The 22,963-nt window shown below is 35.6% G+C and overlaps 1 protein-coding gene and 1 pseudogene across 1 annotated transcript; one reads left to right on the forward strand and one right to left on the reverse strand.

Annotated features, from left to right (window-relative positions):
* Window positions 1–449: 449 nt before the first annotated feature.
* Window positions 450–1,400, reverse strand: LOC133054241 (olfactory receptor 52A1-like). Its single transcript, XM_061139044.1, has one exon. The coding sequence runs from the start codon at window positions 1,398–1,400 to the stop codon at window positions 450–452; it is 951 nt and encodes a 316-aa protein (XP_060995027.1).
* A 17,233-nt stretch (window positions 1,401–18,633) lies between these two features.
* On the forward strand, window positions 18,634–19,627 carry LOC133057614 (olfactory receptor 52M1-like; annotated as a pseudogene).
* Window positions 19,628–22,963: the final 3,336 nt, after the last annotated feature.

Here is a 22,963-nt window from a genome sequence, read left to right on the forward strand (position 1 = left end):
CATTGGAGGACTGGTGCCAAAGCTGAAGCTCCAGTACTTTGGCCACCTGGTGCGAAGAGCTGACTCATTGGAAAAGACCCTGATGCTGGGAAAGATTAAAGGCAGGAGAAGGGGATGACAGAGGATGAAATGGCTGGATGGTATTCCAGTACCAAAAGTTTGAAAGCTCAAATCAAAAATGATCTCTTATGAAGATCTAAAATAACTACAAATTAAAAACAAGGAAAGGGACAGGAAAGATTATATTAGAAGTGAAATATACTAGAGATAGATAATATCAGTGTTAACCTGAACACTTTTCATGTCAACTTAGCTGCCGTCTTGGAAATAAATGCTTTGACAATAGAGCATGATGATGTAAAACCCCAACAGTTAGCAAGCAGAGTCTGAACTCCTTCCCTTTATAGGAAATAAAAATATTCTCTGCATGTTCAGAGACATTTGATAGATCACTGCTGGGATACATGATTCAGAAGAAAAATCTGTGCCACACGCTTACGAATTACCTTATTTTTTACCCCATAGACAATAGGGTTCAGTGCAGGTGGTACAAGAAGGTAGATGGTAGACAGAAGAATATGAGTAGAAGGGACAATGCGTCCAAAACGATGGCTGAAGAAGGAGAAAAAGGCAAGAATATAAAACTCAAGGAAAACAAAAATGTGAGCTGTGCAAGTGTTGAATGCTTTGAGCCGTGCCTCCTTTTGATGTAGACGAAAAACAGCCTGGAAAATAAGGATATAGGAAATGAGGATGAAAATCATATCAAATCCCAGAATTGTAAAACCTACAAAAAGACCACATGTTTTATTGACATGGATGTCTTCTGCAGCCAGCTTGACTACAGCCATGTGCTCACAGTAAGAGTGAGCAATTATAGTGGAGTGGAAAAGGTGCAATCTTTTGATTAGAATGGGTAAGAGACCCACCAACACTGTAGCTCGAATTGCCACTATCACCATCATGCGACCCAGAATTGAAGGTGTGAGGATGGATGTGTGCCTCAGAGGATCACAGATAGCAATATAGCGGTCAAACGCCATGGCCAACAGAATGCCAGACTCCATGCACTGCAAGGCATGAATGAAAAACAGCTGGGCTAAGCAGGTGTCAAAAGCCATGGAGTAAGACCTGAACCAGAAGATAGCCAACATCTTGGGAGCAATGGCTGCACAGAGTCCTATGTCAGTGGCTGCCAACACTGCCAGGAAGATGTACATGGGCTGGTGTAGGCTACGTTCCATAGGGATGAGGATCAGTAAAATGATGTTTCCCAAAAGAGCCACCAGGCACACAGCAAAAAAAGGAAACCCAATCCAAAACTGCATATATTGTAGTCCGGGAATTCCAATCAAGATTACAGTTCTGGGGTTCAAATATGACATGTTAATGGATGCCATAGAGGTTGGTATTGTCTTCTCACCACTGATTATGATACGTGCAGAAGAAAACTTAGATAGGAAGTCAAAATTGTTCAGGCTTCACTTTCATTCAACCTTTATCATTCAACCATACTGAGCATTTGTTCAGTGCTTTGGGTAGCAGTTTGGACAGAACTTTTTGAGGTTCTATAATACACGCCAAATGACAGAAGCAAGCAGTCATACAACAGCTTTATCAGAACTGGAAAATGCAATTTTCAGTATTCTTGATACAGCTCTTAGGTCTTGTGGAAATGAAAATTATGAAATGGAGAGCACCAATCTTTGGCATCTTCCTTGAGTTCTCATCTAGTTTGCCTGAAATGTCAGCATTCAGAGTTCCTTCTTTATCTTCTTCCAAATGCCACCCTATTTTCATAGCAGTTGGTTATTCTTCTGGGTGGCTTGGAGTCCCAGAAGAAATCTTGTTTCTGTTGTCCTGTGAGTGTTAGTACTTAATCCTATGGGAACCTTCAGTATTAGCCACACTGCTTCTGGTCCCAGTGAGTGAGTTGTTTATTCCTAGAGTTGGTTCTCAAATGGAATTTGTCAGAATAGATTTCACCTTTCTTAAATTATCTCATTCAATAAATATCAAACAAACTACTGTTTTTTGGGACACTATATGTGACCTGGTATGCAAATTTGAAGAGAGTGGTCTTCTCTCAGACACAGACAGGTAAAGTTGGTTCTCTAAGTAAATTAAGGCTCCTTTATGTTTAGGATTGATCTGTTGAGCAGAATAGGGAAGAATAGAAGTATGGAATAGACAGCCTGTTTTTTGTTGTTGTTATTATGTTACATAATATTATTTTTTATTATACGTTATATATACATGCAGGATCTGGCTAGTTTAGACACACTCTGAAGTTAGATTAGCAAAATAATGGTTCAGGATCAGTGGATCCCTAGATTTCTTGAGCTCTAAAATCACATATCCTACTTTACATATTAGACTTCCTGGAGTGCTGCAGCCCATGGGGTTGCAAAGAGTTGGACAGGACTGAGTTACTGAAAAACAACAATATATTAATGACTATAAGGGACAAAAATAGTAGGAGATCCTTGATTATGATTCTTTATAGAGCTGGCTGCTGCTAAATGTAACAACATTTATCTTATGAGACCATTGTTTAGAACTTGTATCTCATGACTGATACTTGAAGGAGAGGAAAGGGGATTTGATTTACCTACTGCTTCCCACTTACAGTTTGTAGAAGGATCACCTCCAATTACACTTTCTGATTAATGATGTTGATAGTTATTACCTTGGGAATGGGGTTTGAAGGATGGCATAATTTGAACCTCTATAAGGTTGTGCTTGAATGAATTTATTCAGTCCACCAGGGATTGATCATGTCAGATCAGTTGGAACAAGACACATATGAGGGGCAGTGGTTCTGGAGGATGCTAAAGAAGCACAAAATATAGTTTTATTTTCTAGGTTTTAAGAAAATTCTGAACTTTTAATATATTTGTGGGTTATTTTAGTCTCCAAACTTAAGTTCTCTGAGTGTCTTAAATTGAGACACTTGACTGCCAAGTATTGGCAGTTTTGTCTTTAAATTTGTATATGAAAAGATACAGAGAAATTAAGCAAGCATTTACCTTTACAGGTAAATGTACCTTTACAGGTACCTTTGAGCTTCCCTGGTGGCTCAGACAGTAGCCTGCCTGCAATGCAGGAGACCAAGGTTCGATCCTTGGGTGGGGAAGATCCCCTGGAGAAGGTGAAAGTATTCTCATTCATAAATTCTCAAGTGTTATTTTATATGGAAAAACTAGTTATTCAGTCTATTCAATAAACTTTCCTCATGCAACAAATATTGAAGAACTTTCTTATTATAAGTTAGGCATTAACTATAGTTGCTAGAAAGATAAACATGAACAAAAGAAACTTCAACAACATTATACCAGAATTTTGTAAAGTTGAGCTTTTAAATTTATGTGATTGCTGAGGTAAGATCTTTGGCCCAAAGAAATATTAAAAGTTATGGTACAAATATAATCTTACATACATTTATTTATATTATTTTAAATGTACTGAACACACAAAAAAATGCTTATACCATTTTTAAGTTGTATATGGACATATAGCATATGGACACACATTTCCTGTGTTGTATATGGACATATAGCATATGGACACACATTTCCTGTGTGTGCTTATGTACTCATAAATTACATCGGTGTGACATAATCCTATGGGAACCTTCAGAATTAGCCACACTGCTTCTGGTCCCAGTGAGTCAGTTGTTTATTCCTAGAGTTGGTTTTCAAATGGAATTTGTCAGAATAGATTTCACCTTTCTTAAACTATCTCATTCAATAAACATCAAAGAAGAAGACTGTGATCACATATCTCCTCATGTGATTATTTTCCACTACATAGAAGGACAGTTTCATTTGTCAACATTATGAAACTTTGGCTCTGTCATTATGAGTCCAGGAAGTGCTGTAAGATTGCTGAGTTTAGATATCCTCTTCAAAACTTTGATCTTCTTGTATATGTGGACATCAATACACTCATATAACACTGTGACTTCTTTAGAAGAATGCATGTTAAGAATCTTTAACAACTCTTGAAGTCTTGAGAAAATTAAAATGCATAACATCGCCACTGGTCCAATTATGAGTTTGCTACAGTTGGTCAGGGAGGTAAACCTAGTTCTGACCCCACAGCCAAGGTTTTAAATAATTCAGACTTGTTGCATGATAAGATTCATATAATGTCTGTAAAGATTTGCCTTGGTACTTTTATGCTTTATGAGATACCTGGGACAAAAAATATTATTTATATTATTATTTCCATTTTTTTGAAGTTGATTAGAAGAGTTAGCTGAGTCAGTCTTTTTTATGTTAGATTTTTTATTATTTTATTAATCTGTGCTCTGTATTGGCTTATTTCGTATTTCCCCCCCAAAAAATGATTTTCTTGAAGAATTATTTTTACCTGTACTCTCCATATATTTTGCTCTAATTTTGTTTTCTGTGTTATCAGAAGTTTTTATAGAATCTACATAGCTGAGAGCTGAGTTTATAGGGCAGTGCTATGGTACATTTTCAATACTTTTCTACTGAATAAGACTCTGTCACTTATTACTGTAGTCAGTGACTGACTACAGAGTAAGTAATATACTAGAATATACTTTGTCATCCAAGACCTCATTCTTGGTCAGTAGTCTGTAGAGCAGAGTCATGAGGGATGCATAGAATTCCCTTATGAAAATCAATTCAAGCCTTCTCCTTTACCTGTGAACAAAAATTCTCGTTAAGGCTCACTTAGATTCCTTGGTCAATATATAACCTGTCTCCAGTAGGAATGGGAACAAAAGAATCACTCCCATGCCTACCCCCAGCAAATAAGTTTGAAACTTCTGGCCCACAATCTCTTAAGGGAAAACTCTGAAAATAAACCCATGTCTCCACTGGCCATGGGTTTTAGGACTATAATCTCAAAGTCTTCTTGGAAAGGGTTGGAATCCTGCTCCAGAAAGGAGGAAGTAGAAGAGAAGCAGACACAAGAGAAACACTCCTGCTTCTGTATGCACTTCCAGGATTCTTAGAGGTTTTAAAGTATTTTTCTGTTTCATAACATTTTTAAAACATCAACATTAACACACTTCTTGGATTTCCTACTTCTTGCTATTTCACACTTCAATAGCATGTTTCTGTAAATGGTATTTCTTTATTGTGGGTGCTCCATGCCAACTAAATAAATTTGTTAAATTTGTCTTTTCATAAATTTGTGTTTTCAGGTTTTTCATTTATTATTGTAAAATAGACATAGCATAAAATTTACTATGTTAACCATTTTTGAATGTACACTTCAGTGGCACTAAGTGTATAACAATTATTATTCAATCATCATCATCATCTGTCTCCAGAGTTTTGTTTTTTTTTCCCCATCATCCTAAGCTAAAATTCTATATCTATGGTCCTCACCCTTCATCCCCTGGCTGCCACCATTGTATTTATTGTCCCTATGAATTTGACTAATCTAAGTTCTTCATAATATGTAGAATCATAAAATATTTGTCCATTGGTGGTTGGCTTATTTCACTTAACATATTTTAATATGTGTCAGAATTCCTTCCTTTTTAAGGTTAAATAATATTCCATTGTATGTATATATCGCATTTTATTTATCCATTCATTTATGGACTGGATCCTGGGTTACTCCCACATTTTGACTTCTGTTATAAATATACGTGCACATATATCTGTTCTTTACCTTACTTTCAATTCCTTTGGGTCCAAACCCAGAAGTTGAGTTGTTTGATCATATGGCAATTATGTATTTAATTTTCAGTGTATTGCCATACTGTTTCTATAATAATTAGACAGTTTTATTTTCCCATTAGTAATCCACCAGCCTTCCAAATTCTCTAGTTCTTACATTGTTCTTTTTCTGCCCTTTTCAATTTTTTTCCTTTTCTTCTTCCTTCCTTCTTTCCTTTTATAGCCAGTTTAGCAGGTGTGAAGAGATATCTGATTATAATATTTATTTCTATTTCCCAAATGATTAAAGATCTTAAACATTTTTGTGTGGTTATTAGTAACTTGTATGTCCTACTTTAAGACCTTTACTATATCCAGCCTTCCAATCAATGAACATGGGTTATCTTCTGATTTATTGATGTCTCCTTTAATTTCTCTCAGCCAAGATTTACAGAGTTCAGTGTATAGATTTTTCACTTCCTTGGTTAAATTTATCGCTAAGTGCTTTATTCTTTTTGCTCTTATCTCCAAACTGTTTTCACCATGTACTTTACTGCACTAATTTGGATATTTTTTTCACTGTAAATCACCTTGTTTCCTTAGTTTCCTTTTCAGAACATTGTTAATGTATAGAAATGTATCTGATTTTTTATCCTGTATCTTTACTGAATTGTTTTTTTTCTCTTTTGTGAGATTTTCAGAGTTTTCAACATAATAAGATCGGGTCATCTGACGAAAGTGATATTTTCACTTCCTTTCAGATTTCAGTTCCTTTTTATTTCTTTTTCAAGTCTAACTTATGTAAAAAGGACTTCCAGTACCATGTTGAAAGGAAAAAGGTTGTCTTTTGTGGCCATGCCATGTGGCTTGTGAGATCTTAATTTCCTCACCAGGGATTGAACCCTTGTCCTTGGCAGGCAGTTAAAGTGCAGAGTCTTAAATGCTGGACTACCAGGGAATTCCTCTTTTTTTCTTTTTCTTTTCCTCTGTCTTTATCCTGATTTTAGAGGACAAGCTTTCATTTTTTTCACCTTTGAGCATGATATTATCTGAGTTTTCCCCAGGTATGGCCTTTATTACTTCCCTACCTGCAGCTTCCTATTTCTAGTTTGTTGAGTGTTTTATCATAAAAAAGTGTTGAATTGTAAAAAAAAAAAAAAAAAATTCTGCATCAGTTAATATAATCAGGTGTGTATTTAGTTCCTATATTCTGTTAATGTGCTCTGTGGCTTTGACTTTCATACGTTGACCCATCCTTGCACTCCAGGAATAAATGTCACTGGGTCATGGTGTATAATCCTTTTACATGCTAACGAGTTTGGTTTGTTAGGGTTTTGTTGAGGATTTTTGTGTTGATATTTATAGCACATATTGCTCTATAGTTCTCTTATTATAGTGTCTATTATGGTTTTCATATTGAAATAAAGCTGCTCTCAAGAAATGAGTTAGGATGTATTCCTTCATCTTCAGTTTTTAAAAATTTTGAGGAAGACTGCTGTTAATTCTTGTTAAATATTTAGTAAAATTCATCAGTGAAGCCATCTTGTCCTAGGCATTTTTGGTTGGGAGGTTTTTGATCACAGATTGAATTTTCTTACTAGCTATAGGTCAATTTATGTAGTCTATTTACTCATGATTCAAGTCCTCTGATTTTGAATTTATAAAATTATTTCTATTTAATATAGATTACCGATTCTTTTCTTTTTTATTTCTGTAAAATTGCATGTTATATTCCCTCTTTCATTTCTGATTTTAGTTATTATAATTATCTCTGTTTTTATTCCTTTATCAGTATAGCTGTGTTCGTCAGTTTTGTTCATTTTCTCAAAAAACATGGTTTTTTGGTTTCCATTGATATTTATTTTTTTTTCCTACTCTGTCTCTTTTTTCCCATATCTCCTCTAAATTTATTATTTCTACCTTCTAATAACTTCAGGTTTAGTCTGTTCTTCTTTTTCTCAATTCATTTTAGAAACTCAATTGTGTCTGACTCTTTGCAATCCCATAGACTGCAGCATTCCAGGCTTCCCTGTCCATCACCTTCTCTTGGAGCTTGATCAAACTCATGTCCATCTTTTTCTAGTTTGTTATAATAAAAACTTCAGTTCTTTTAATAAGAGTTTATAGATGTACATTTTTCTCTTAGCATTGTTTTTGCTGCATCCTATATATTTGCACTGTTGTGTCTTCATTTTATTTTCTCAATATTTTCTAGTTCTTATTTTATCCCTTAACTCACTGATTGTTTGAGTATGATGTTTCACTTTCATATATCTGTGGAGTTTCTAGTTTTTCTTTTGTTATTGATTTCCAGCTTTATTTTGATTGAAAATTTTGTTTCATATGATTTCAGTCTTTTTACATTTAGTAAGAATTATTTTGTGTATGATCTGTACTAGAAAATGTTCCATGTGCACTTGAGGGAGATGTATATTCTGCTATTGTTGATTGAAATGGTCTGAATATGTCTCTTAGGTCCAATTAATCCATAGTGTTGTACAAATCCTCTTTTTCCTTAGTGATATTATGTCTGGTTGTTTAAATCATCTTTGAAACTGGGATATTGAAGTTTCTTATGATTATTGTAGAGCTGTTGTTCTTTTCTCTCTTCAATTCAGTAAATTTTTGTTTTATTTTTGTAGGAGCTCTGATATGTGGTGCATATATGTTTATAATTGTTTTATCTTTTTGGTGAAATGAGCTCTTTTCACTAGATAATCAATGTCTCCTATAAAACTTTTTGACAAAGTATTTTGTCTGATATTAATATACTGTCTACTTTCTTTTGTTTAAATTTGAGTGGAAAATATTTTCTTCTTCTTCTTCTTCTTTTTTTTTTTTGCCATGCCACATGGTATGTGGGATCTTATTTTCCTGACCAGAGATTGAACCCACACACCTGAATTGGAAGTATAGTCTTAACCACTGGATTGGCAGGGAAATCTCTCTTCTTCCCATTTTTTTTCTTTCATTCTATATATGGTATATGTGACAGAATGTGGAGCATATTTTTATATGTGTATTTGCCATCAATATATCTTCTATGTAGAGTCTCTTAAGATCTTTGTACATTTTTGAGTTGTTTGTGTTTTCATAGTTAATAAATTATTAGATTTTTTGTATATTTTAATAGCATTCTTTTATGTAAGATTTTTGAAAATGTTTTCTTCCAATCTGTGGTTTGTGTTTTTCATTCTTGACAGTGTCTTTCATAGACCAGAAATTTTTAATTTTAGTGAAGTCCAATTCATCAGTGATGTCTTTCATGGACATGTTTGATATCATATCTAAAAGTCATCAACGTACCAATGTCCCCTAGATTTTTTCTTTTATTCTTCAGAAATTTTATAATTTTGCATTTTATATTTAGGCCTCTAATTCATTTTGAGCTAGATTTTTGTATGTGTGTGTGAAAATTGTAATGTCTATGTTTAGATCTGCGTGAAAGAGTTGAGCTGTCCCACTTTTGTAAATATATTAAATATACTCTTACAGAATTTGAAAAAATACCATTTGTGCTCCGTTTTATTTTACTTTTCAAAGATCAGTTGACTGTATTTACGGGAGTTTATTTCTGACCTTGCTCTTTTGTTTCATTAGTCTACTTGCTGTGTGTTCGCTACTTCCACACTTTTTTTCATTGTTGTAGCTTTGTAGTGAGTCTTGAAGTTGAGTGGTGTTGGTCCTCCAGTTTTGTTTTTCTCCTTAATTATTGTGTTGCTTTTACTAGGTCTTTTCCCTCTGCACATAAACTGTAAAATTAGTTTTTTCTATATCCACAAAATAACTTTCTGGGACATTGATTGGGATTATATTGCATCTATACATCAAGTTAGAAAAACTGACAACTTGACAATATTGAAACTTACTACTTATAGACTTGGAAAATCTTCCCACTAATGTACTTTGTTTCATATATATATATATATTATACTTTCCCCTCATACAGAACTCATATAAGATTTATACCTAGGTGTTTTATTTAAGTACTATTATAAATGGTAATGTATTTTAATTTAAATTACAATTTTTTTATTGCTATATGTCGGAATGAGATAGACTTTTGTTTATTAACCTTGTACCATGAAACCTTGCTATAATTGCTTAATTACAGAAATTTTTGTCAATTCTTTAGGATTTTTCTACATAGACCATTGCAGTATCTATGATCAAAGATAATTTTGTATCTTCTTTCCCAGACTCTATTCCTTTTCTTTCCTTTCATTATTGCATTAGCTAAGACTTTCAATATTAAGTTGAAAAACAGTAGAGAGAGGGAACATCTTTGCCTTGTTCCTGATCCTAGTGAATATGTTTTGAATTTCACACTGCAAATTGTGCTATTAGCTATAGTTTTTTCTTTTTTATTTTTTTAGATATTCTTCATCAAATTGAAATTGAGTTAGTTTTCCTCTGTTTCTGGTTTTCTGAGAATTCTGTATCACGAATGAATTTTGGGTATTGTAAAATGCTTTGTCTGCATATATTCTTGATTTGATCACGTGATACTTTTCTTTTTCCTATTTCTTTGTCTTGGAATAATTTGTATTGGTTATGGTCTATAATTCTTTTTATACATTGCTGGATTTGACTTGCTAATATTTTCTTTAGAATGTTTTTATATCTGTATATAACAGATGTTGATCTGTAGTTTCTTTTTTTTTTTTTTTTTTAATAAGGTGTTTGGATTTGGTATTAAGGGAGTGCTGACCACACAGAATGAGCTAGGAAGTGTTCCTGTCTCCTTAATTTTGTGGACTAGTTTGAAGACAGGTAGTAACTTTTCTTTAAATGTTTGGTAGAATTCAATTGTGAAGTCATTTGACCCTGCACTAATGTTTGTTGAGAATTTGTAAATATTGATTCAATTTCAGTACTGATAATTGGTCTGTTCACATTTTCTATTTCAGAAATTATACATTTCTAGGAATTTGTCCATTTCTTCTAGGTTGTCCTTTTTATTAGCCTACAGTTCTTAGTAGTGATATCTTATGATACTTTGTATTTCTGCTGTACTGTTTGTTAATTTTCCTTCTTTATTTCTGATTTATGCATTTGGGCCCTCTTTCATTTTTTCTTGGTAAGTCTGGCTATAGAGTTATCAATTTTGTTTATCAAAACCAGCTCATAGTTTCACAGATTCTTTCTTTCCTTTACTTCCATTTATTTCTCCTCTGATCTTTATGATTTCTTTCTTTCTACTAACATTTTTTGGAGTTTTTGTTTTTTTTTAATGTGTGTTTTTTGTTTGGTTTTGGCTTTTGCTGTTCTTCATTTTCTAGTTTCTTTAGCTGTAGGGTTAGGTTGCTTATTTGAAAATTTTCTAGTTTCCTGAGGTAAGCTTGTATCACTGCAAACTTCCCTCTTAAAACTGCTTTTCCTGTGTCCCATAGTTTTTGATTCATTTTTGTTTTTGATTCATTTTTGTGTTTGTGATTTTTTTCTTCCCCAGGCATTTTTAAATTTTTCTTTCATTTTTTTTCTTCAGTGATCCATTTGTTGTTTAGACGTTGAAACTGGAAACGTATAAGCTAGAGCTGGAGCTAGTTGTGATGTGGGACATTCTTTCTGCTCAGTGACCGTTACCACCCTATCAGGGTTGGAGGTTAATCCCCAGTTGTTTACACCCAAGCTGTTCCTATTCCCTTTTATTGTGTGTTTTTCCCTCTCTTTGCACTCAGATACTTAGCCCAGAAATGGAGGAGTGGTGAAGCTATCGGGGCCCATGCTGTCTCTTGACTCATGTTGGCTATACACAGAGATCCAAACTGTACTCGCTATGCACACGTGCATGTATGCTAAGTCTCTTCAGTTGTGTCCGACTCTGTGCAACCCTATGGACTGTAGACCACCAGGTTCGTCTGCCCATGGGATTCTCCAGGCAAGAATATTGGAGTGTGTTGCCATGCCCTCCTCCAGGGGATGTTCCCAACCCAGGGATTGAACCCATATTTCCTGAATCTCCTGCATTGCAGGCAGATTCTTTATTGCTGAGCCACTGGGGAAGACAATGCTTTCTGTGCAGTTTCCCATAATTGTTTTCCTCACTTTGATCAGCCTCAGCCTCAGGTGCAAGACCCTTTGTCCCTCACAGCCAGTTACTGCCCCCAGCTTCTACCACAACTTCCCCCACCTGGTTGTGGGCCATAGTTAACCACATCCAGTGCAGCTCTGTGACATGGAGTGATTAGGGCCAGAGTGTTCACTCAACTTGATCTGGAGCACATGCCAAGGTGGTCTTGAGAAACATGGCAACCCATAGAGCAGACTTCCCTCCATCTTCCCTTCCAGGCAAGCTAAGTGCACACACGCTCTTCACACATGCTTCCTACACACTCCCATTAGTGCCAGTCATTCTCCAACCACCCAAGAGGGCTCTTCTCCCTTTCACAGGACCCCAGGACTGGGCCACCCAATCTGTGACATTTACTGCCTAACTCCCATGGTGGGTGTCTTATCCATATATTCTCCCTATTCCTCCGTGTTCTTTCCCAGAAACACAGGTCCCAGCCCCATCACTTTTCTTCCCTTCCTATATGATTATATGACTCTTTTATACAGCCTTGATTGTGAAGGAGTCTAGTCAGTTTCCAGTTTGTTTACAGTGAGATTTGTTCTACATAAAGATGTATTTTTGATGTGTTTGTTGAAGGAAGTGAACTCTATCTTCTCTTACTCTACCATCTTGATCCATATCTAAATTCTGTTATTTAAGTTCATTCTTTCACTCTATGGGTTTTGACTGGGGAGTTTAAACCATTAACATTTAACTGTTCATAAGAAGGACATATTCTTGCCATTTTGTTGTGTTTGTATGTATTTATACTCTTTTTTGTTCCTTGTTTTCTCCCTCACAGTCTTCCTTTGTGTTCAGTTGATATTTGTAGTGACACCTTTTGATTCCTTATTATGTCATGTACATTTTATAAACATTTTCTTTATGGTTTGTTATTTCTATATATAAAAGGGGATATACATACCATTATATATGTAAAAGGATTACATATAGCCTTCTAAAGTTATAGCAGGATATTCATAATTAATAATAATATATCTTCAGTTCAGTTAAGTGGCTCAGTCATGTTTGACTCTTTGCAACTCCATGGACTGCAGCATGCCAGGCTTCCTTGTCTATCACCAACTCCCAATGTTTACTCAAACTTAGGTCCATCAAGTCGTTGATGCCATCCAACCATCTCATCCTCTGTTGTCCCCTTCTCCTCCTGCCCTCAATCTTTCCAAGAATCAGGGTCTTTTCAAAATGAGTCAGCTTTTCACATCAGGTGGCCCAAGTATTGGAGTTTCAGCTTCAACATCAGTACGTCCAATGAACACCCAGGACTGATCTTTAGGATGGACTGGTTGGATCTCCTTGCATTCCAAGGGACTCTCAAGAGTTTTCTTCAACACCACAGTTCAAAAGCATCAATTCTTTGGTGCTCAGCTTTCTTCACAGTCCAGCTCTCATATCCATACATGACCACTGGAAAAACCATAGCTTTGACTAGATGGACCTTTGTAGGCAAAGTAATGTCTCTGCTTTTTCATATGCTGTCTAGGTTGGTCATAGCTTTCCTTCCAGGGAGTAAGCGTCTTTTAATTTCATGGCTGCAGTCACCATCCGCAGTGATTTTGGAGCCCAGAAAAATAAAGTCAGCCACTGTTTCCACTGTTATTTTGGAGCCTACCAAAATAAAGTCTGTCACTGTTTGTATTGTTTTGCCATCTATTTGCCATGAAGTGATGGGAACAGATGCCATGATCTTAAGTTTTCTGAATGTTGAGTTTTAAACCAACTTTTTCACTCTTCTCTTTCACTTTCATCAAGAGGTGCTTTAGTTCTTTACTTTCTGCCATAAGGGTGGTGTCATCTCCATATCTGAGGTTATTGGTATTTCTCCCAGCAATCTTGATTTCAGCTTGTCCTTCATCCAGCCCAGCATTTCTCATAATGTGATCTATATATCTTCAAAGACATATAAAAGCTCTACTTTGTTAGAGCTTAGCAACCACAAATTACATCTTATATACTATGTAACCAGTAACATGTATTTATAATGTTTTTGTTTTTTGCTTTTAAATCCTTTAAAATAAAAAAAAATTGAAAAAGAACAACAACAAAAAGCAAAATTAAAAGAAGAGAAGAAATCCTGAAGATTTCAACAGAAATAAATGAAAAAGAAATGAAAGAAACAAGAGTAAAGATTAATAAAACTAAAAGCTGGCTCTTTGAGAAGATAAACAAAATTTACAAACTTTGGCCAGACTCTTCAAGAAAAAGAGAAAGAAGAGTCAAATCAACAAATTTAGAAATGAAAATGAAGAGGTTCAAACAGACAATGCAGAAATACAAATGAGCATAAGAGACCATTATGAACAACCATATGATAATAAAATGGGTAACCTGGAAGAAATGAAGAGAATATTAGAAAAGTTCAACCTTCCATGACTGAACCAGGGAGAAATAAAAATCATGAACAACCCAATTACAAGCACTGAAATTAAAGCTGTGATCAAAAATCTCCCAAAAAGCAAAAGCCTGGGACCAGATGGCTTCACAGGAGAATTCTTTCAAACATTTAGAGAAGAGCTAATGCCTATCCTTCTAAAATTATTTCATAGAATTGCAGAGGAAGGAACACTTCCACACTGTTTCACTGAGGCCACCATCACACTGATACCAAAACCAGATAAGACAACACAGAAAAAGAAAACTACAGGCCAGTATCATGGATGAACATAGATGCAAAATCCTCAACAAAATTTAAGCAAATATAATTCAGCAACACGTCAAAAAGCTCATATACCATAATCAAGTTGGGTTTATTCCAGAGATGCAAGGGTTCTTCAATATATGCAAATCAGTATGATATACCATATTAACAACTGAAAGATAAAAGCCATATGGCAATCTTAATAGATGCAGAAAAAGCCCTTGACAAAATTTAGCACCCATTTATGGTTAAAACTCTTCAAAGCATGGGCATAGAAGGAACCTACCTCAACATTGTAAAGGCCATATATGATAAGCCTACAGCAAACATTATTCTGAATGGTGAGAAACTGAAAGCAATCCCCGTAAGATCAGGAACAAGACAATGGGGTCCACTTTCACCACTATCATTCAACATAGTTCTGAAAGTCCTAGCTACAGCAATCAGAGAAGAAAAGAATAATTAAATAAAAGGAATCCAGGTTGAAAAAGAAGTAAAGCTCTCACTGTTTGCAGATGACATTATACTGTACATGGAAATCCCTAAAGATACTATCAGAAAATTACTAGAGCTAATCAGTGAATTTAGCAAAGTTGCAAGACACAAAATCAATACACAGAAATCACTTGCATTTCTATATACTTACAATGAAAAATCAGAAAGAGAATTAAGGAATCAATTCCATTCACCATTGCAACAAAAAGAATTAAGTATCTAGGAGTAAACTTATCTAAGGTGACAAAAGAACTGTACACAAAATTGTAAGACACTGATGAAAGTCTTCAAAGACGACATAAACAGATGAAGAAACTACACACAAAATGAAAGTGGGAGAAAGACCTAAACAGACATTTCTCCAAAGAAGATATACAGATGCCTAACAAATATATGAAAAGATTCTCAGCATCACTCCTTATTAGAGAAATGCAAATCAAAACTACAATGAGATACCACCTCACACAGGTCAGAATGGCCATTATCAAAAAGTTGACAAGTGATAAATGCTGCAGATGGTGTGGAGAAATGGGAACATTCTTGCACTGTTGGTGGGAATGTAAATTCATACAGCCACTATGGAAGACGGTATGGAGATTCCTTAAAAAACTAGGAATAAAACCACCATATGACCCAGCAACCCCACTCCTAGGCATATACCCTGAGGAAACCAGGGTTGAAAAAGACACTTGTATCCCATTGTTCATTGCAGCCCTATTTACAATAGCAAGAACTTGGAAGCAACCTAGATGTCCATTGATGGATGAATGGATAAAGAAGTTGTGGCGCATATACATGATGGTATATTACTCAGCCATAAACAGGAACACATTTGAGTCAGTTCTGATAAGGTGGATGAACCTAGAATCTAATATACAGAGTGAAGTGAGTCAGAAAGAGAAATATAAATACCGTATTCTAACGCACATATGTGGAACCTAGAAAAATGGTTCTGAAGAATTTACAGAGCAGCAGTGGAGAAACAGACATAGAGAATAGACTAATGGGCATGGGGAGAGGGGAGGAGTGGGTGAGATGTATGGAATGAGTAACAGGAATCTTACATTAACATATGTAAAATAGATAGCCAATGGGAATGTGCTGTAGGTATGGCTCAGGAAACTCAAACAGGGGTTCTGTATCAACCCAGAGGGGTGGGAAGGGGAGGAAGTTGGGAGGGAGGTTCAAAAGGGAGGGGATATATGTATACCTATGGCTCATTCATGTTGAGGTTTGAGAGAAAACAAACTTTTGTAAAGCAATTATCCTTCAATAAAAAAATAAAAAGAAAAAAAAGGAATAATAAAATTTGAATTACAAACTAGAATTGTGATGATACTGGTTTTTATATTTGTATATGTATTTATCCCTATTGAGGGGATTTTCGGTGTTCAGATGGTAAGGGATCTGCCTGCAGTTCAGGAGATCCAGGTTGAATCCCTGGGTCAGGAAGATCCCCTGTAGAAGGGAATGGCTACCCACAGCAGTATTCTTGCCTAGAAAATCATATGGACAGAGGAGCCTGGAAGACTACAGCTCATAGGGTTACAAAGAGTTGGACACTTGTGTTTACTGAAGAACTTTATATTTTTATATAGGTTTCAGTTTGTTTCTAGCTTCCTTTAATTTGAACATGAAGGACTCCCTTTAGCGTTTTTTATACAGACTGTCTAGTGATCATGAACTACCTCAGCTTCTGTTTATCTAAAAATATCTTAAGTTTTTCCTCATTTTTAGAAGGTGGGTTTGTAAGATATTTAATTTTCTATTTTTTTTTTTTCAACTTTAAATATATCCCTTCACACTCTTCTGGCCTGCAAGGTTTATGTTTCAAGTTGACTTTGGAACAAAGTTGATGTATTTAATGAATATAGAACGTGTTCTGTGTCTTTTCAGTTTCTTCAGGGCTGGTCCTGTTAAATGGTTGATAAATTATATGAAAATACTGAGGGATGGCTATATCTGTAGTTGTAATCCTAAGGGAGTTCACAGGTTAATTGCTGTCCCTGAAATTAAGAAGTTGCAATCTTCATCAACAATACAAACACTCCCCCTTCTTCCAGTGATTCCTTAAGGAACCGTTTTTTGTCAGAGGTCATTCCTGCTTATCTGCTGAGATTACCATAATTAAGCTGCTACATATAGGAGGTGCATGCCTAGATTGCTTCTTGACCTTGAGGATGATATAGTGAAAGAGACAGTCTGGTCTCAGTGATCAAGGAAACTTTGAAGAACACTGAATGCCCTTAAACAACATCTTATTATTTTCTAAATGACCAAGATTCAAGGGAGAAGATATAATTCTTTGAAACAAAAGGAAGCCACATTTTTCAATCTCCATGGATGAAATGAATAAAAAAAATAGCTTCTCTAGGGAGCAAAGATCTTCTTTTAAGGATATTATAGAAGTGAGTGTTAGCTCTTATTTTGTCCATATTTCATATTGCATGAATCTGTTGAAGGAACAACAATATGGATATCTCATGATCTTTGGACTCTACTACAGGTTGGCATTTTTAGGGAAATGATATCATAGAGATAGTATTGTGTGTATAAAAAAAGTGTTTTTCAAGCAAGTGTGTCTATCTGTGAGTGTATATATTTTCCAGTTCTGTTCTTGCACTGCTTTGTATTGTATCTATACCACAACATATGCTATTGAGTGTTAGCCACTGTTCTAGAGATTGGGTTGTAAAATGTCCTGTTTGTTATGTGATTGTTTAATCATAGAATCTCGTCTCACTTGAACGTCTTTTGTAGTCTTTGATTCTACCTACACTATATTTTAATTCATTACGTCATGATTATCCTTCCTAATAGAACTTTGTTTTTGCCCCTTTACTTTGTTTGTGTTTATGTGCATGTGTATGGAGATAGATTGATCAAATAATACATAGATATGAATTATTTGTCTGTACCTATATATTGAGTTCCCATAGGATGAAGTCATATATTATTCACATGTAGTCATCTACTCAAGAAGACTTTTCTTGACTTACTACACTTAATTTTATTCCTTGCTATCATTTCTACATAACTTATCCTTCCCTCCCCTCTGGTTTAATTTTTTGTCTTATAAGTTACTTGCATAAAGCTAAAGAGTAATTTACACATTTAAAGCTAAATAATGAAAAAAGTCATATTTGCATTATCAATCATTTTTCACTGTAATAAAGCCCAGAAATATGAAAAAAATATAAAACTTCAGAATATTTTATTTGTAAGATTAGTCACACAGAGTGGCAAAGGAAAGGGTGAAGTCATAGATTGACTTACTGATTCTAAAAGTTATGCCAAAGAATTCAGTATCATATGGAAAGAGACAGAGTCCATTCATTCTATTCCTGTATTAAGCCTCCTTTAAATAATTTCCTGAAATTTCCATATGGCCTCTGCCTGGTCACTTTCACTTATGAAAAATTCAGTGACATGGGAGGAATACTGAATGAGAGATCAATGGGGAAGCACTAAACTGCACAAAACTGAAATATTTGTTCAATTAAGTACAAGTGTGACTACAGATGAAAGCTTTTACTGGAAACAAAGGGACAAAGTGATACATAGGTCCTTGAAATAATATGAAATGATATAAGTATTATCTTTGTGTACTTCAGAAAACACAATAATTTGGCATGTTCTAACTCATTTTATTAATCTGAATCTCAGGAATTTAAATAAGCCTGAGTATGAATTTGAACTGTTTTTAACAATAGTCATCAAGGATCTTCCTGAAATATTAATAAATCTCTGTGTTTTCAGCATCTGGTTGTGGTCATCTTGGCATGGCAACTTTATCTTCAGAACTGATAAAAATCAAAGAAAAAACCATCATGCCTCCTCTCAACACTTCTCATCCCTCTCCTGTCACCTTCTCGCTGATGGGCATCCCAGGACGGGAGCACCTGCATGTCTGGATTGGGATTCCCTTCTGCTCTATGTATGTGGTGGCGGTGGTGGGGAATGTGACCATTCTAGCTGTGGTGAGGGCAGAGCGAAGCCTCCACGAGCCTATGTTCCTCTTTTTGTGCATGCTCTCAGTCACTGACCTGGTCCTCTCCACGTCTACACTGCCTCGCATGCTCTGTCTCTTCTGGCTTGGAGCCCATGACATTGCCTTTGATGCCTGCCTGACCCAAATGTTCTTCATTCATAGTTTTACTGCTTTGGAATCAGGGGTTTTTTTTGTCCATGGACATTGACCGTTATGTGGCCATTTGTTACCCACTGCACCACACCACCATTCTCACCCACACTCGCATCACTATAATGGGTATTATTGTGGTGATTCGGGGAGTTGCTTTCTTTTCTCCGCACCCCATTCTGCTCAAACAGCTGCCTTACTGCAGAACACGAATCATTGCCCACATCTACTGTGAGTTTATAGCCATTGTGAAGCTGGCGTGTTTGGACACAGGGACCACTAAGTGTTATAGCCTCAGTATGGCTACTATCATTGGCTCATGTGATGCGATTCTCATTGCTATATCCTATGTCTTCATCCTCTGCTCTGTATTCCGCCTACCATCCCGAGAAGCTAGCTTTAAGGCTTTAGGCACATGTGGGTCTCATGTCTGTGTTATTCTTGTCTTCTACTCCACAGCTGGTTTTTCCATTTTCACTCACCATTTTGGGAAAAATATACCTGCACATATCCACATTTTTATTGCAAATATATATCTTTTGGTGCCCCCTTTTCTCAACCCCATTGTGTATGGAGTAAGGACCAAGAAAATACGAGAACATGTTCTTAGGACACTAGTAGTCAAAGCTGTCTGATTGTTGTTGGATCAATAAAAGAAATGGTTCAAGAATAAATCAAAGTACAAGAGATTATGTAAGAATTGCTCCTACTCCAACAAGCTGAAATACATTTGCCACAGTGAAAGATCTTTTATTTACTAGATGTCTATAAATTCTAAAATTTCTAACTCAACAGGTCATTTTAGCTTTTTCATGATTAAAATTGGAGAAGAGATTGATGTCTTCCTGTGTCTTTTGGAGGATAATTACAGAGACTTAATAATAAATAATGGGTAAAAAGATAAGTAAACTAGTTAGGCTGCCAGGGTTCAAGTCCAATATCATGTGCCTGGCTAATTTTACTGCTATTTAATTCTTCACCTCAGTTTCCTGATATTTAAAAATGAAAAATAACAGAACCTACTTCATATAGATTCTATGATGATCAAATGAGACATGTAAAGAAGATCAGTGCAGTGGCACAGAGAAAACATTCTATATGTTGTTTTTATCCTTCCCCAGTGAGTGATTATAATTTCTTATATTCTCTACTTTTTGTTTGTTTAAAATGTTTTAGGAAATACCCAATATATCTTATTTAATATGTCTGCAAATGTATAATATTTGTATTTTTTATATTTATATAATGAATATGTTTGATTCTGTTCCCTGTTAGCCAAATTTTTGCTAAATATCTCGAGAAAAAATATATATTTTTTAAATTTTCTGTGATGTATGTTGCTTAATATTATATCATATGTTGAAGGCCTTACTAAGTTCCTGAAGAATAATATAATGTTATTGGAGTGCAATAGAATAGTTATGAGAACATAGCAGTTGCTTTTCATTTTTTTGATACAATCATTTAGTCATTCATTCATTCATTTGTAAAATGTGTTCAGTAAATGCCTTTTTAATTGGATTAGATTTATATGGACTAATTTTTGCAACACTGAGACTTATTCTTCCATCATTAATAAGTAATGCTCTTTTTTCTCTTTTCCTTGAAGAAATTTGCATGAAGAATCCATAATTAAGAATACATAATTAAGTTGTTTAGAATCTTTTGATACCAAATGTATTTGGCAAACATTGTAAACTACCTCACTCATCTGTGAATACAAGGTTTCTATAGTTTTCTCTGCTCAGGGCATCCTTTCTCTTGTTTTATCATATGAATTAAGGAGATAGGATCAAATTAGGGTGCTATCAACTAAATTATAATGACAACAGGCTCTATTTTGTTTTATAGCACTTACATATTCTCATGTATGCTATTTTTTCTCAAATACCTTTTCTGTGACATATCATTGTTATAACCTTCCCACTCCTATTTATAGAACAGCTCATTGTACAACTGAAAGAAGCCTTCTTATGTTTCTCTTTGTTAATGTTTACTTTTATGTTAATACTAAGGAAAAGTACATAAAGATTGACCTATCTTTCTATCAATATCAATGCTCATGTTTTTAGAGTTAGTATGGGGTGTAACTAAAGGACAATTCACTGGTAGCTTGTGTGTTAAAATTTATGGAAAATAAAATTTATCATTTTAACTATTTTAAAGTGTAGAGTTCAATGGCATTAGTACAGTCTGTTGAGTAAAAAATGATGTACAACTTGAGAGTTGTGAGTTAAGCTTTATTTGGGGCAAAATGAGGACTGCAGCCCTGGGAGGCAGTACCTCAGATAGCTCTGGGAGACTGCTCCAAAAAAGCAGTGGGGGAAAGTCAGTATATAAGGTTTTGGTGAAGGGAGTGTTCAATACTGTTAGGCACTTGTTGTACAGAAGTCTTTCTGCTAGTCACAAGGATCTGATCTCACCATGAAAGGGTTTAGTGCTTTTCTAGACATGAGGAGATGCAAGGATTTAGATAATAAAATCTGTTTCTAAAAACATCCAAGTATCTAAAGACCTGTCCCACCAGATTCCCTGGAGAAAGAGTCCCTCACTCCCCCTGAACTCGGAGGGTGCTGAAGGTCAACAGTCAAGCAGCACAAGGTTCAGTCTCTATAGAGGTGGGTGGCAAACGCCCTTGTTGTTATCGTTGTTCAGTTCTTGGCCAGTGCTCTTGGCAAGTGCCAGTCTGTAGTTGATAATTCATATTGCTGTGCATTCAGCACCACCATCCTTCTCCAGAGCTTTTTACCTTTCCCCAGTTCAAACTCCACATACGGGAAAACACTAGCTCCCCATTCCCTCTTCCTCACATTCTCTGACTATTATCATTCTACTACTGTCTCTATGAATTTGGCTACTCTATGTATGTCATGCAAGGAACCATTCAATATTTGTCCTTTTGTGACTGACTGTTTCACTCAGCATACTGTCTTCTAAAGGAATATGTGTCACCTAAAATTTGAAAGTTACATTTTATTTGGCAGGGATGTTAGGACTTGAGCCTGGTAGACAGTATCTCAGGTGACTCTGAGAGAGCTAACTCTGAGGAGGCAGGGGAGGATTCAGGCTATATATAAGTTTGTATCATGGGGCAAGTAATCTAAATATTAAAAGATTATTATTAATTAAGAGAAAACCTCTGGTGGCTTAGATGATAAAGATTTTGTCTGCAATGCAGGAGACCTGGGTTTAATTCTTGGGTTGGGAAAATCCCCTGGAGGAGGAAATGGCAACCCAGTGTGTTTGCCTGGGAAATCCCTGTAGTCCATAGGGTTGGAAAGAGTTGGACATTACTGAGCGAGTAACACACACAAGAGAAAACCAAATTTCTCATATGAAGAGATTTAGTGATCTTCTACGTATAGGAGGATGCAAGTGCATGGGCTTGCTGAAATAATTTCTTCACATGCATCTAGCTTATCTGGGGACAATTCTGCTCTCTTTATTGTTCACATACTAACTTGTTTACCAGAAGAGATGGCAAATGTGGTGGATGGCCACCTTTCACATTCCTCCAGATCCTCAGGGGAGAAAGTAGCTGATGACTTCCAAATAAGTGGCTTTATTTCACCTAGGTTCAGAAATTTGCATTTGGAAAAGACTTGTTACTGCAACAAGGAGGGATGTGAAAGGCAGGCATTTACCACATTTGCCATATTTTCTGGTAAACAAGGAATTAGTATGTGAACAATAAAGAAAGTAAGATTGGCCCCAGATAATTAGATGCCTATGAGAGAAACTGTTTCAGCAAACCCATACACTTGCGTCTTCCCATACAAAGAAGATCACTAAATCTCTTCATGTGATAAATTTGGCTTTCTCTTTTGTGTCTTAGTTGCTCAGTCATGCCCAACTCTTCCAACCTAATGGACTATAGGGATTTCACAGGTGAAAATACTGGAGTGGGTTGCCATTTCCTCCTCCAGGGGAGCTCAGATCATGAACTCCTTATTGCAAAATTCAGACTTAAA

This window comes from Dama dama, chromosome 1, assembly GCF_033118175.1.
Source record: "Dama dama isolate Ldn47 chromosome 1, ASM3311817v1, whole genome shotgun sequence".
Taxonomy (NCBI): domain Eukaryota; kingdom Metazoa; phylum Chordata; class Mammalia; order Artiodactyla; family Cervidae; genus Dama; species Dama dama.

What these genes read in the sequence shown, in the direction of transcription:
- LOC133054241 (XM_061139044.1), bottom strand. Translation starts at nt 1,400, where the DNA reads ATGGCATCCATTAACATGTCATATTTGAACCCCAGAACTGTAATCTTG.